General features: G+C 47.9%; 1 protein-coding gene across 8 annotated transcripts in view; it reads right to left on the bottom strand.

The window, feature by feature from the left end:
* Positions 1–16,026, bottom strand: part of PLCH1 (phospholipase C eta 1) — a 221,633-nt gene that overhangs the window by 11,985 nt on the left and 193,622 nt on the right. For 4 of the 8 annotated variants that reach the window (XM_058550512.1, XM_058550540.1, XM_058550559.1 and 1 more), the window contains exons 13-18: positions 10,738–10,809; positions 7,954–8,048; positions 5,135–5,232; positions 2,281–2,460; positions 2,083–2,190; positions 956–1,080 (exon numbers count right to left, since the gene is read on the bottom strand). In XM_058550512.1, coding sequence (XP_058406495.1) covers positions 956–1,080; positions 2,083–2,190; positions 2,281–2,460; positions 5,135–5,232; positions 7,954–8,048; positions 10,738–10,809 — 678 coding nt within the window. The remainder of the gene's footprint in view (positions 1–955; positions 1,081–2,082; positions 2,191–2,280; positions 2,461–5,134; positions 5,233–7,953; positions 8,049–10,737; positions 10,810–16,026) is intronic. The other 4 variants (XM_058550531.1, XM_058550549.1, XM_058550569.1 and 1 more) reach the window with 1 other exon arrangement.

Genomic DNA, 16,026 nt, shown 5'->3' with positions numbered 1-16,026 from the left:
AATTGTTCTTGCTGCTGAGAGGAGAACGAATGGCCCAGGGGGACCAGGCAGCGGGGGGCCACTGCAGTGGAACTGGCAAGAGGTGACCGCGGCTTGATGAGGCTGGAGGCAACAGAGATGGAGAAATGGTCCATCTGAAGCTCCTGCTTTCTGAGGTGTAGGACATGGTGCCATCTGTTGAAAATGAGAAGAGCTGAGAACAAATGTCTGAGAGGGAAGACTGGACAGGGCCACCACAGAGAACACGACAGAGGGCTGAGAAGTGACTCTGGGATGCCAGCGCAGCACCACGGGCCAGCGGGGAGCCAAGACAGAGTTTATGGTGGTACCAAATGGCGGAGCCGTACGGTTTCCATCAACAGTCAAGATCCAGAAGTGATGGTTAACGGGTGGGAGTGGCAAAGAGCCTGAAGCAATGGACCACTCCTGAGAGGAGGGACATGAGCACGGGAGGGGCTGACAGGCAGGGAGAAAACACAGGCCAAGAAGGCCAAGGGGAGACGTAACGGGAATAACGGGATGAAAGCTCTGGAAAGAGAGGCGGCTGTGATTGCAGAGGGAGACATTCTAAAGTCACGCTGCAGAGCTGAGCAAGGATGTGGCCAGGAAGCAGGCAGCCCATGTGCAGCAGGGGCGAGGGCCACGGGGGGCGAGGCATGCAGACGGAGGTCAGGGCGTTCTCTCAGGCAGTGCTCCTGGTAATAACACCATTCTCTGCACCTCAGTTTTAGTACTGCCAGTGTCAGCCTTGAATTGTGACAGAACTGCCTGCACTCGTGCCTCCAAAATAGTCGACGCAATGCTCTCCAGGAGGAACCGTGCACGTCGCCAGTCAGTCAGGTCCTATCTGGTGAGCTGAGGTCAGTGCTCGTCTACACACACACACACGAAGAACCCTGAAGATATTTCGGATGAAATGTAAACCGTAAAATAATCACCTAAGGCACCACCTTACCTCGCCTCGGTCTCCAAACACGGAGTCCGGGGGTTTGGGGAGCTGCTGCCCGCTGATCACTTTCAGGACGAGCTGCTTCTTGGGGCTGGCAGGGAGCGGATCACCAGAGAAAGGGTTGAAGGTACCTGAGCCAAGTAAAGCAGAGGTTCAGAGGTCAGGTGGCAGCATGAGAAAATACACACACAACACACACCCTGAAAGCCTGCAGAACAAAGAAATAGCAAATGCTGAATTGCTAGTGTCTCTTGGAGCAAAGACACTGTCACCCCACCATCAGTGTGGCTTCTGCCTGGGGACAACGGCCGCTGGCATTTCCACACTGGTTTTTATTAGAATCCAAGCTCCCAGAGGCCGGAGGGACGGGCCCATTTAAAGCGAGTGTCTGTGACACAATTAACACCATGGCATGGGGGACAAGGACATGTCATGTGAATGCCAAGAGAATAGAGAAGCGGAGTTATTCAGATTCAAACAATTTTCCAACCTAAACCATCTGGGTAGAGAGTGGACACAGCAATCAGGAAGAAGACCTGAAGGTAAGCAACAGCAGAGCAAGGAAATGTGCAAAGCATGAAATCCTGAAGAACATATCTGTCAACACTTCTTCACCAGAATTGTTAAAATCTGATTAGGAAAATTTTAAATACTTGTAAAGAGAAACTGTTTTTGATTTGACACGACATTACCTTTTCTTTTTTGTCAGCTGTTTTGTAATTGGACTACACTAACTAAAACAGCTGATGAAACTGTTTCAGGTGGAATTTTAAGTCTGCCGGTTTCAGACTCAGACTCCCTAAGGGGGTTTCTGAAGACAGGGCTCAGGCCTTGGGAGGCCGTCCAGGTATGAGTAATGCCCAGTGAATATGGCGCTGGGCGCTGCAATTCAGATGAGTCTCCTGCTATCCATGCCTCTCTTTACAGGCACAACCTCAGAAGAGGACATTCCAAACATCCTGACACCCGGATGCTCAACAGTGTGACAAGAGTCCTAATTTACATTCCAACACATCAACCTCTGTCTTTTAAAAAAATCATGTTGCAAAACCCTGGGGTGCCACATTTTCCAGAGACCTCCTTCAATAGAGGTCACCTGCATTCAGAGACAGGACTATGAAATCAACACACACCTTTGCACATCTGCTGGGGTTTGAGGACGTAGCCACAATTGCCATTGGTCTTGAATTTGGCTCGATTTAACTGCATCATTCGCCCTTCAGACTGGTAGTTCAGTGCCACTGTGCAAGTTCAAAGTTGGAGAGAGTTAGGCAAGACAGCAGCACAGAGTCAAGACACGCAGAGAACACTCCTTTGCGAGGCATACGTACCTAGCTGGCAGCCCGCGTTCCAGTAGGGCAGAGGGTTGAAGTTACTAGAATCGATGCGGTAGGCAGAGGGGTAAATCCTCGTGAGCTGCTTTTGGTTATAAACCATGAACTGCTCTGCTTTCTGTTGGACCACCTGATGTGCTCTTGTTTCACTGAATGATAAAACATTTCCTGTGGTTCCTGGCAGTTTTTAATAAAGAAAAAAGAAACGTGAGAACTACAGCAAAGAAAACACACTCTCACAGACCTTATAACATATCGGATTATACGAAGTCAATCCAGGGCGGAAGGCAGAGCAGAGGAGGCACAGCTCCTGACCAAGAAAGACCCAGAAAATTCCATTCTTGGGACTCTCGTCACTTGGAGCCAAATCAGAGCTGTGCATCTTGCTAGGATAACCACCTATTTGTGGGTCCCACATTCTCCAAGAATTCAAGCATCTCAACTAATCCACATCCATCTTGCTAGCACCAAGAGGGCAGGCAGGAAAACGATTTTCTAGGTGTATGAGTCAGACAGAATATCTTTGACCAAAGATGTCCACAGTCACGGATAAACATAACAATCTGTGTAATGTAACTATGTAACCTATTCCTGCAACAGGGAGACAGGCGCTGAAGGCGTTCATCTCAAAAGTAACATGTGAAACACGTATTAACTGATAGCACTCAAGGTCCAAGAAAATAAAGGAAAAAGACCAGTTCCAAAAAAGAAAAATTGAGTTTTAAAGTTAGTTTGAAAAGAATTATGGAACCAGTTAAAAACTGTTGGAAGAAGAAAACAGCAAGGGAGAAAGAGTTTGAGAAGAGCGTTATAAAGAAACAAAGCTTCGGCACAATCATCCACCTCACCAGGTTTATAAACAATGGAAAAATAAAGGAGGTGAAAGACCAGGAAGCCTATATTAATGTGTCTGCTCGACCTCCATGGGGGTCAATCCAGGGCCACGCACGCTGCAAGTGTGGGGGTCACGATGGAGTCAACCTGCAAACAGCTGACCTCCCACCTTCTCCCAATCCCCCCATCTGCACCGTGTCTGCGACGCCCCCGCCCTCCCACCCCTTCACCAAACATCCACACCCCACCCCAAAACGACCACCCACACATCTTCTGGACCTGCTGCAAGAGGCCAGTCTGGAGGAGACCCCGACTTGCCCAGAGCCTTGGTCTCACTCCAGTGTGCACCCCGAGGAGCTGAGTGTGTCTGGCCCACACGAGGGACATGGCCCATGAAACTAACGGCTGAACTGTCCTCTTGCTGGGCCAAATGGGCCTGAACTGTATGCAGATGGTGCACGTCTAGTGCACACAGTCTCCCAGGGCCCCTGGTGTCCTTAGGTTGTGCACCCTGAGATTTTTAACGCCGGCCAGATGACTGACAGGTACACTCCAGAGCAGGAACTTGGAAGAGTCATGAACACAAGTGGAGGCAAGAGATCAGAAAATTCCAGTTTCTAATCCGATGAATTCCCCCGTGTAGACTCTCTCTTCATCATACGTATTTTATCGACATGACGTGGCGTGCACATCTGAAGCACGCTAAGAAGGATCTTTACAGATTTTGGTGAGGCATGCTTTGAGCGTGATAGGAGACAGTATCAATCTTTTGGACGAGCCACACCCAGATGGCAGAGCCCTGTGACCAGCACCACTGTTTTCTCTCTCTCCGCATAAATACACAGACTGCGTTATCATCAGGGTGACCTTGTAACCAGGCACATATCAATCAGTTATCAACAGAGTTGAGTGGCTTTGCACTGGAATAAGCCCTGCGTTCATTATCTACTGCTCACTTTGTGGCTAAAACACCCTCACCACAAAAGACAAAAACAGCTAAAGTTCAACAGCTAAGTAACACTAAATGTTATTTTAATTAAGCTAATAGGATTATGGTTTCCTAAGGCATTTATTAGAAACTATACTGCTCTAAACCAAATAACACCTTTTGCTCCATTAAACCACCATCTCGCCTCCTCGCTGTGGGCAGTTAGTACAAGACTTGCTGTCCACCCGCTGAGAGTCCCACAGTGTCTCACGTTCCCACACGAGCAATAACTTAAATTTTTATAACTGTCACCATTTGAAGAAGGAATCAACACCAAAGGTAAGAAAACCTGCAGATAGAAAAACACACACTTGTGGAATGGGGACAAGGGGCCCACGGGCAGGATCCTGGAGGCTGCTGAGGACATGAGACACACCGTTTCCCTCCACCAGGCTGAGAAGACGGGAGACCCGGACTCCACGCCTCCACCACTGGAGTTAACGTGGGCTGAGAAGACACACGACGTGGTTTATTCTGTAAGCGCTCATCAACTGAGCAGAACTGGGACGAGGAGGGAGGAGGATAGAGGGAAAGGACCAGGTAGCGGGAGTCCAGGGCGACAGCAGCCGTGAGCAGGATTCTCAAGATCCGGCGACGACGGGTAAAAACAGGGAGACAGGCCACGCCTCTGAAATTTCTGCTCTTTTTGTTAAAACTCTGACTTAAATCATTTTCATCAAAGTCAAAGTTTCCAATGAGAAAATATGGGGCTTTTTGAGGTGCTATTTTAGCCAACTAACTTCTACCCTCTCCCGGCCATTCACACTGGCACGGCCAACTGTGAGCTGTGGGGACCTCGCCTGCTGCACTAGTCTTTGTACAGTAACAAAGGCCTCCCCTGCCCTGGGCCAGTCAGGCGACCACAGTAACCAGTAATCAACAGGGCCCTCCTGTGCTAAGCACCACACCAGCCGTCAGTTTCCGGACACACAAGCTGGACTCCACGCGGTTCCAGAAATGGGTGCTGACCATCTGATGACAAAAGAAAGGTCAAGAATGTTCATCCAGAAGAAAAACACGACTCCTCACCATCGTCCACAATGTCCTGGGCTGCCACAGAGTTCGTATACACAACCAAATCAGAGAGCTCTCGGCACAGCTTCATGGTCTTCCTCCGGCGACCCAACCTGTGAAGACACACCCAGGACCCACGACGTTTAGAGCTGGAAGAGGTTCGGGCTGCCTTTCCTAATCCCTGGGTCCTGATGGAGCCAGGATCAGAACCTAGTGTGGTCTTAGCTCAGCACTCTTTCCACCACAGCACCCACCCACGTGGTTTTATTCACTGCTCAACCAGGAATCCCAGTTTCTTCTGTTTGTGGGCTGTGAGTTCCAACGTGAAGGGCTTGCCTCCCCCCACTACCTGCCCAGGTCCGCTCTGGCAGGTGGGGAACCTGGACTAAAGGAATCACGAGAGCTCTACACCTACAGGGAAATGCACCAACTTTCCATAGTGATCACCCTGATGACAATGACAAGTGATTTCTATTTTCTTCTTTATGCTCTTTCTATATTCTTCAACTTTCTTAAACATCCATTCCTTTGTTCTCTCTCCTAGGAACCACTCCTAGGATCCCCTCTACAACTTGACAGACGCTACCACAGACTCACCTCCTCCTCACAGATAGACTTCTCTCCTCTAGGGGACATCTAACTATCAAAAACTCTAGTCCTCACCAAAGGAGACACACAACTGGCCAATCAGCACATGAAAAGACGCTCAACATCATCAGTCGTCAGGGAAATGCAGATCAGTTCACAATGAGACACCACTTTATACCCACCAGAATGGCCGTAACCAAAAAGGCAGGCAATAACACGTCGGCAAGGATGAGGAGAAAGTGGGACCTCATGCACTGCTGGGGAATGTAAAACGGTACAACTGCTTTGCCAAAATAGTTTGGCAGTTCCTCAAAAAGTTAAACAGTTACCACATGACCCAGCAATTCCACTTCTAAGTATGAACCTGAGAAAAATAAAAACATATGTCCACATAAAAACTTATAAATGAATGTTCCATAGCAGCATTATTCATAATACGCAAAAAGTGAAAATAACTTAAATGTCCTTCAACAAATGAATGGATAAATAAAATGCAATATGCCACACAATGGAATATCATTCAACAATGAAAAGGAACGCAGCACTGACATAGGCCACAAGATGGATAAACCTTGAAAATATTACATTAAGTGAGAGAAGCCAGACACAAAAGGCCAAATATTGTATGATTCCATTTATATGTAATGTTCAGAAAAGGCAAATCTATAAAGACAGAAAGCAGATTAGTTGGTGCCAGAGACTGAGCTGGGAGAGGAGGGTGTGGCTGCTAATGGCAGAGTTTCTCTCTGGTGTGATGAAAATGTTCTGGAGTTAGATGGTGATGATATGGATTTATTAACTCAATGAATATCTTTTGAGCACCTATTGGAGATAAAATAGTGAACAAATCAGGCAAAACCCTTACCCCAATGGTACTTATATACATTCAATAAAAGTACTAAGGTCAAAATGCACCAACAATTCATTTTACCAAGAAAGGAGACGTGAACACATGCAGGTATAAAAATCAATGGAGGAAAGAGTGCGTGTTCCTCTTTACCACATAATCTGGAAACTCTGTAGCCATCGGTGAAAATCTGGTTTCATGAAGGCTAATGATTATAAATCAATGAGAGGTCATGCCTAGAAATTACAAGTGAAACTGCAAGACACTCCAGGAAACAGAGAAATTCTGCAGAACTCCTTATTCTGGGAGGAGAACAATTCACTCAAGTCCCAGAGGGGCAGCATAACAGACGCTCAGGCCTTGACAGCTGCAGGGACAAACCTCCGACTTGAGAGCAGTGTAAACGTGATTTCACTAGACACTGCACTGCTGCCTCCTCGGCACGGTGGAGACTGTCATGGTTCTCCTCAAACGCTGCCCCTCCCTGGCCACTCGACTCGGAGCTGGCCTTTCTCAAACTCACATCTGAGAGCATTCAGGGCGGAGTTCTCCTGGAAGGTGACCCTATTTCTCTTAAATCCTTTACTGCAACCACACTTGCATTTTCTCCAGGGGGGACCACACACATCCCCTCTGCGCTTACTCGTTTGTTACTGTTTTATGTACAGATGTTCTGTTGGGGCAAAGCTCACACATAAAACTCCACTGGACACTAAACGTCATCCATTCCTACAGGACCTCTGTGCTTCTAATTTCATTTAATTTCAGTCTTTCAATAAAGGTGCAGGGGTGTGTGTGTGGGTGTGTGCGCACGTGTCTGTGTTTGCATATTTCTCTATGATATAATTTACATCCCTCTGCGAGACTTAACGGATAACACAAACTGCCAGAAAATCCCACGTCAGATCATATTCACAGTTTGGGTTCTGAAAATATGGTAACTTTACTCATCCCAAATTCTACTGCCAATAATAAAGAAAACAGCGGCTAATACTTTTGAGTGCTTAGTTAATTGGGGCAGGGCTTATCAGGCTGAGCAGTTTAATTCCTTAAATCCTTCCCATGACTCTAAGAAACAGAAAGAAACGAGGAGCCTAGCTTGCCCGTGTCACACTGGGAGGAAGAAGATTCTGAATCTGGCTGATTTCAGACGCCTGGCCCCTAACCTGTGTTTACCCTCTCTCTTCTCCTTTAGCCCCAGTGAGAGCCCCGCTCTCGTCTCTGCAGACACAGTCAGCACAGCGAGTATTAAGAGCTCACGAGGCACCAGTCCCCTCAGGTATCCTCATCTCACATCCAGGCACTGAGCGCTTCACCTGTGATCCAATTCTCTGCACACGTATGACTCAGACAGCCAAGCTGACGGGAGAGGGGCCCCAACATGGAGGCACCTCCTTACCTGTACAGCTGGCCGGTCTCCTTGCCAGGATTCTGCTGCGCGTCTTCCCCGCCATCAGTACTGCAAGACTTAGACCGTGATTTTGTGGTTTTCTGCTGGAAAAATCACAGTAAACTTAACAACAAACTCACTGCATCTGGTACATCTACAACATACAGAGAATGGACTGGCTTTCAAACACACACAAAGACAATAACTTGGAGGAAAAAAAATTGACCAAGTATCGAAGCTTGCCTCACTATTAATAACAAGCATGTCGATGGCCATGATTATATTAAAATACGAATGCAAAACTGACGGTTTCATGCTCTAAAGCTGATTTCTAAACCACATAAAACGTAGTCTTAGAAAGACTTGATTAGTCATGCATCGAAGGCCTCATGAGGGATCAAAGTTGTAACATCTATTTAAATGATTATAAGGGATAAAAATCCACTTACATAGGAAGCTCCTATTCCTATTCACTTATAAAAGGCAGATTTGATAAAAAAGACAAATAGTATTTTTTTTAATGAATAACTATCATTCCTGCTTTTGACTAGAATGCACTCAAATAACCATCTACATCAAAATGCTCTTCTGAGATTCTGACCCATTTTAATTTCTAGCAGCAGAACAAAAAGCCGTTACCCACAGGATTCAGGCTCAAAGGCTGAGGATAACCTGGGGTCTTCTGGACAGACTGGCTATTAGATAGAAAACCTTTTTGGAAGGATACAGTTTCATCTCCACCACGTTGGAGACAACCTCAATATTTGTCAACATGTACCTCAACAATACCAATGATGGGGAGGGACCCCAGTAATCGCAGGAAACCTTGCCACCAAAAGTGCAGCTTCCCCAAACAAAGGGAAGCAAGAGCTCTGGACAGAGTCTTCCAGACAGGTGGGGAACAGGGCTCAGAGGGAAAGGGCTCCCTCCCCAATTACCACGGGGCCACACCACCCTCCAGAGTCCTCACTCTCAACAAACAAAAACAAGCTACACCATCGGCATAAACACACTCAACACTACTGCACTGACAGTGAGGCATCAATTTAGTCTGGAACCTTCCCAGGTGTCATCTGTGCGAGAACCTCGGTGCACACAGTGGGGACCCGAGCATCCAATGATCTGTCTCAGGTTCCAGCCTGGCCTCTCAACAAGCTGTAAGTCGGCCGACCTCTCCGGCTTCCCGTTGCATTTTTGTTACCAAATACTATTAAATAATCTATATGTAGTCTTGTGGACATTCATCCTATGAGTTGAGACATAATAAATTCTAATTCTCTAGTAGCTAAAGTACTCCTGAAAAGATTTACTTTGGAAAATAATTTTAATTTAAATGAGTAGTTTATAATCAAGAAATGAAACATTCTCTAATTCCACATATAGTTAGTAATTTGAAGTGTTACAATAATAAATCTCTTTTTAAAGTTCATTTTTAAATATAAAATGCAAAAAGTAGAAATAAGTAATGAACCACCAACGACAGATAGTATTTGGAGAAATGATGACTACTTTCTTTGCGTCCAATCTGGCACATCTTGTCATGGCTGAGACACCACACCGCCAATTTTCATCTTACTTGTACTCAGTGTTTGCACCTTGAGCTCCGCAGGGTGACCACGTTTTAATGCTGCATAACTGTGCGTCATGTGAAGGAACCCTGGTTCACCTGAGCACTCTTTGTGGGTGGACATTTTGGCTGTGTTCAGTTTTTCACTATAATGAGTATTTTGTCCAGCTTTTTAATAAATTATCCTATTGATGGGGCGGGAAATTCCAGATACAACATTCCTTAAAGTACAAGAAACGGTCTTGCAGAAACCTTCTGCAGAGCTCACCATCCATAACTGAGGTCTTACATTACATGTTTACTTTGCCAATGAAGTCTAGTGATACACATCTACAGAAGTGCACCCATCCCAAGTGCACCTGAAGGCCCTCCACAGACCGAACCGCCCAACTTTCCCCGGCAGTCATTACTTCTCCCCGAAGGTAACTCTTCCCTGACTTCTACCCCAGAGATTTTCTTTGCCTGTTTTCGAGCTTCCTATAAACGGAAGCAAACAGATGTATTCTCTTGGGTCTTGACTTCTTTTGCTTAATGTCATGTTTATAAAGATCATATTATTGCATATACTTGTAGTTTTGTCATTCTCATTGCTGATAAATATATTCCCTTATGTGAATACACCATGGACACTTGAACTGTTTCCTGTCTGTACTATGACACATGACGCCACCATAAATACTGTTGTCTCAGCCCCGTGACACACACTTAGCTGTGGAGCTGCTGAGGCAGACCCTGTGGAACAGGTGCCACAGCAGCTGCACATGTGTGTTCCCTCAGCCGTGCAGGGTGGCAGCTGCTTGGTGGCCTCGCTGCACCTGCTGTCAGTCTCCTCTCGGCTGCTGCTGTGGGGCCTCCAACCCCGTCGTCACGTCAACTGGCATTTCCCAGACGACAGATAAGGTGAGCACCTTTCTCACATTCGCCATCTGGGCATCTTCTTTTGTGAAGCGACGTTAAGTTGCCCACTTTTTAAAAATTAGGATGCTTGTGTTTTTTAGTGATTTGTAGGAATTCTTTATATATTCAGAATACAAGTCCTTTGTTGGATATGTGCTTTTTGATACTTCTGATGATCAGAAGTTCTTACATTTTAAAGTAGTTTAATTATCCTTTTCTAAAGAAAATTCTGAGAAATCTTCCGTTATCCCAAGGTCACAATGATATTCCCGTTAGCTCCCAGGTCTTTACATTAACTGATTACGCACATTCATCACACTAATTCTTACCTTATGTTTCCCGAAGTTGGTCATGAGGGATCGCCCATGTGATTTCTTCCCACTTTCCTTCATGTCTGGATTCTGAGTAAACAAAGCAAGTGTGAGTATTTTTCTTTCTGTTTTTGCGTTTTCCTTAGTTCTGGTGGAACTGCGGGGACCCTCTCTGTCTGCCTCTCAGTGGAAAGCAAACAGGCCCTGCTCACCTCGTCCTGCTCCTCCCACCCCCAAAGGGCGGCTGAGTCGGCTCGAGAGGGGACACTGGTGTGGAGGGGCCTGAGCACCTGCCAGGACACAGCACCCGCCACGGCTTCCCGGGGCCGAGTCTGGGCCTGGCACAGCACTCCTTCACAGCTGTCCCAGCACAGGCGAGTCCTCAGAGGGCCCCGAGTGCGCACAAACCGTCTTCAGTAAAAGGAGAGGTAAGTGTGGAAGACGGGAAAAGTCCTTTAGTGTCAACTCTGTTGAATTAAGTCAGTCATCACATTGACTGAATACTGCTATTTGGGATTTTAAAACATTAAAATTAAATAAAATCCAAGCATACTTATGAGGTAATAAGATAGTTTTGTTTGTCTGTTTAAGTGAACCACAGCAAAGCTCATCTGTTCACTGGAAGAATTCCCTCGTGGCAAGCACAGGAAAGAGGTATTACAACCTCTGAATTTCTCCTCATTAGGTTAATTTTCCAGGCTAGAGATCTCCTTGTTCGAGCCTGTCTCATGCGGACACAGAAAGGCCACCTAGCTAATGGGTTTAGATTCTCATTCAACTGTCACCCTAATGTGTGAGTTAGGCGGTCACTGTAATGACCTGTAAGGAGAGGACAGTGTGTTCCCACTAACAGAGATAACCACACAGATGGAATAAATGCAGCCGAGCAAAAACCACACAGAATCTAAAGGTCGGGAGGCCGTCTCCACGTATCCACAGAGACTCATCAAAGATGCAATTCGGGCAGGGAGGGGGACTGAGAAGCAGCTGGGAAAAAGGCAGCTCAGAGAATGCTGGCGGGGTGTGGGGGCGGGTCACAGGGTAACCTAGGTGACCGGTTTATGTATATCGATGGCCTTTGAAGATCTACTAAAGCCAATCATGAACTGTTCAAAAACCCTTGAATTAGAAAGTTAGCCAGAAGGGGTCACAGAAGCAGGACTGTTCTCCAGGTCGGGAGACCCAGTGCTGCCACCAAGGAGCTAACGTCCTTTGGAAGCCCCTTCTCTTGGCCTCAGTTTTCTTTTCTGTGAAATTGGGGAGAGATGGGCCAATTAACTTCTGAGTTTCTTTCTACTTCTAACAGCCCATCAATTGGTAAGGGAATCATGTCATTTACTTACTCCTTAAATGGGGTGCTTTTAGTAACTACGCTGGGACAATAAAGCAGGGCTGTCAGGGTATGTGGCCGTTAGGCACCCACTCTGCTCCAAGGACTAAGTGCGTTACCTATATTCTCACTTACCGTATACAACCACCCTGGATACAGGTAAGACAAAACCTCAGTTTGATAGATAAGAAAAGCTGAAGCAGAGCGAAGTTAGGCAGCATGCCAAGTTACAAAGCTGGCTGGTGACAACAGCTGTCTCCCCCTGGCTCACCCCCCTCCCCAACTTCTCCTGCTGCAGAGCCCTCTCTGTAGAAGGGTAATATACACAGATCTCTCCAATCTGGCCTCTCCTTGAGCACCATATCCATGTCTGTCAGTGAATTCACGGGTCAGACAGTGTGCTGGAACTCGGCACGTATACAAGAGAGCAGCCTCTCCTCACTGTGCTGCAATCTAATGGTGGAGACAAGAGATCAGACGACACCGAGAAAAGACTGTGATGGGAAAGTTCAGGGCCCTGCGGGACGGCACAGGAACGCCACCTACCCAGACCTGAGGATCAGGGAGGCCTTCCAAGGAGACGAGGTGCAAACGCTGGGGCTGGAAGACGGGGGACATTCTCTACCTGAGATGAGGAGGAGCTTCGGCCAAGGACAGAGCCAACTCGAGGCCAAGTGCTACAGACAAGGGACCTTGCAGGAACAGACAGCGGAGTGCGCGCATGCTGTGCACGTGGGTGTAGTGGACGCGTCGGAGCTGGGGCCGGAACATGGAGAAAGGATCTTTTGGGCTACATCCTGAAATCGGAACTTTACCCCCAAGCTGTGAGGTGCCTTTGAATGGTTTAGAACAGGAGAAGGACCTGGTCAGACGACAGGTCTGAAATACCACTACGGTCGTGGTGTAAACGGGGGACTAGAGGGGCAGGACGCGGGAGAGCTGGAACAGGCCAGTTAGGGAACAACCATGGCACCCAGACAGCCGCTGCTGGAATGAAAAGGAAGGAACAGATTCAAGACCCCTAAGAAGGCAGGCACCTTTCTTGTGTCTGCTATGTTGCTCTGGCCTGAGGGATGAGACCCTCACTCTCACGTCACTGCAGGCTCCCCCGGGAAAGGACAGCACAGCGGCACTGCACCAGGGGATGATGGCCCTGGACGGAGGAGGCAGAGCAACAAGCTGCCCGGAGCCACAGCACACACTCAGACCTGGATGTACATACACACGCGTCTGACACAGATGGACTGGCCTTCACTTGCCCACTGAACCAAAACCACATTTAAAGTCGAACACAGCAGCAGGGTGACACCCCTCAGCGCTTTACAGCCCAGTCTGTTAAAGTCACAGGCTCCATTTATTCTACACGAGTCGAATGCATTCTTGCAGTCGCCCAGACTTAAAGGAAAGGAAAAAATAAGAAAAAGGGGATGAGTTTGCTCCACCACATCTGAAATTTGAGGCCCTTGATCATCTCACCTGACGGAGAATTATCATTAGGATCTCTTCAATGAACAATGAAAGAAAGATGTGCCTACTTTGTTTCTTCCAAAATCTCCCAGACCTGCTGTTGCCTCTGCAACTGGAACAATCTGGGATGGAGCAAAGATGTCCCCAAAACACAAGGGGAGGTGATTGGTTCAGACTGGCCAATGAGAGCTCATCAACGACAAGAAGCAGAAATTAAGCTGGACTAACCACAGGTGACTTTACAGACATTTGTGTGGGTGAAACTAAGTGGCTGGGGGGGGAACGGGAAAGTGTATTGCTATTTCTAGAAATTTTTAAGACAATTCAGAATTGTAAGATAAACTGTGAGGGCAGACATTCTGGTTGCCCCCCAGTATTCCATTCTTCTCTAACGTGCAGTTTCAGAGGGGCCAACCTTGCCACAGGCTCCAGGGCTAAGCTCCCGTCGGCATTAGCAGCATTCCCCTATACCCTCACCCAATTACTGCTTCAAGAAGGACACAGTGACCAGCTCAGGGGTGGGCACAGGAGCTACGACTCTGACGGGAGCTCAGCACAAACTCTGCTTTGTTGGATGGCGCATACACTCTCACCCTCTCTGGACCTGGACAAGAAAGGGCAGCTCACGGGCCTACTGGCAGTCACCCTACAGCCACCGAGGGAAGAGCGACCAGACATAGATAGGACTAATCGTGTGGAGTCAGAGCAGGAGGACAGGTCTCTGATGACTGGATTAAGTCCACCTGAAGGGCACTCTGCAAACGAACTTGCCACTTACCCAACGCGACATCTTTCTTCATTTTTTAAGCCATTTGGAATTAGGTGTTCTACGTTTGGAAACTAAACAGACCTTGGAACAGCCTAGTGGCTGAATGGCTGGACTTCTGCAGGGTCCAGAAAGTAACCACCGTTGCTGGGTGGTCACCCACATGATCTTCCCTCTGCCTGGGGATCCCTGAGCCCTGGAGGACAGGTGACAGTAGCAGGAAAGGCTGCCATGAGCTGAGCCAGGGACGCATGGATCTCCTCTGGGCCAGAAAAAATGCCCCCATGGCCTCCAAGGATAACATCAGTAAACCCACTACCCCTCTTCCTCACCCATTTATGATATTTTCCTTAGAAAGCAGAGTAAAAACCTCAGCCAGAGCCCAAAGCATTCATTCATTCAACAATGATTTATGAAGGTCTCACTAAGTCCCAAGCACTGTACAAGCCAGAACAATAAGGGTTATCAAGAATGACATGGTTCCCATGTTTACAGAATCCATAGTCTAGTTAGGAAGACAGACACTGAACAAATAATTGCAAATGTGTTTTTAAAAAGCTCCAGAGAGCCGGCCCCACGGCTTAGCGGTTAAGTGTGTGCGCTCCGCTACTGGCGGCCCGGGTTCGGATCCCGGGCGTGCACCGACGCACCGCTTCTCCGGCCATGCTGAGACTGCGTGGCACGTACAGCAACTAGAAGGATGTGCAACTATGACATACAACTATCTACTGGGGCTTTGGGGGAAAAAAAAGGAGGAGGATTGGCAACAGATGTTAGCGCAGAGCCGGTCTTCCTCAGCAAAAAGAGGAGGATTAGCACGGATGTTAGCTCAGGGCTGATCTTCTTCACAAAAAAAATAAATAAATAAATAAATAAAAATTAAAAAAAAAAAAAAGCTCCAGAAAAGACAACACATAACAGGCGGCTGTGGACAACAGGACAACATAAAGAGGACAGCTAACCTAACCCAGGCGTCGAGGCAGGACTCATTTAGGACATCACATTGCAGCTGGAATTCAGGACAGGAGTGCTCCGTGCAGAGGAACGGAGCGCGAGGAAGACCAGGCACGTGGGCAGTTAGGGCTGGTGTGACAGTGGTGGGAGGCAGCGTGAGGGAAAACAGGGCATCTGAGACTGGAGGGGCAGGCGAGGATGTCATCATGCAGGTCCTCGAAAGCCTGGTTAAAGAGTTCGTAATTCACCCCAAGTGTAATGGGCAGCCACTGAAGAGTTCTGGACAATGGAGCGACACGATCAGAGCTGCATCTTAGAGACATTCTGCTGTCAGAGTGGAGACGAGACTGAGGAAGGGCAGGAGGAATCTAGGGGAGAGCTGACAGTGGCCTGGACCAGGACACAGCACGGAGACGAGACGTGGACAGATGGGAGATGCGCTCAGGACATGCGACTCCGGGGCGTAGAGGCCAATCATGGGGCGTGGAGGCCGACCATGGGGCGTGGAGACCGACCATGGGGCACGGAGGCCGACCATGGGGCACGGAGGCCGACCAAGAGGTGTGGAGGCCGACCATGGGGCGTGGAGGCTGACTGAACGTGGAGAGGGAGGAGGGCGACGTGCAGGTGGGCTCAAGCCACCCCTGCCCCCGCAACGCCTGGGGAGGGGTAGTCCAGGGCCCTGGGCTTTGTCCTGTCATTTTCACCCCACCCATCCAACTTTTAGCTCTTTCTCACATCATTTTGTAACAGGAGATTTTCACTTCTCAAGCAACTGGAGGATAGAAAT

This window comes from Diceros bicornis, chromosome 2 (genome assembly GCF_020826845.1).
Source record: "Diceros bicornis minor isolate mBicDic1 chromosome 2, mDicBic1.mat.cur, whole genome shotgun sequence".
NCBI classification, from domain to species: Eukaryota; Metazoa; Chordata; class Mammalia; order Perissodactyla; family Rhinocerotidae; genus Diceros; species Diceros bicornis.
The sequence above is the reverse complement of the archived record's forward strand: the minus strand, read 5'-3'. Positions and strand labels throughout refer to the sequence as shown.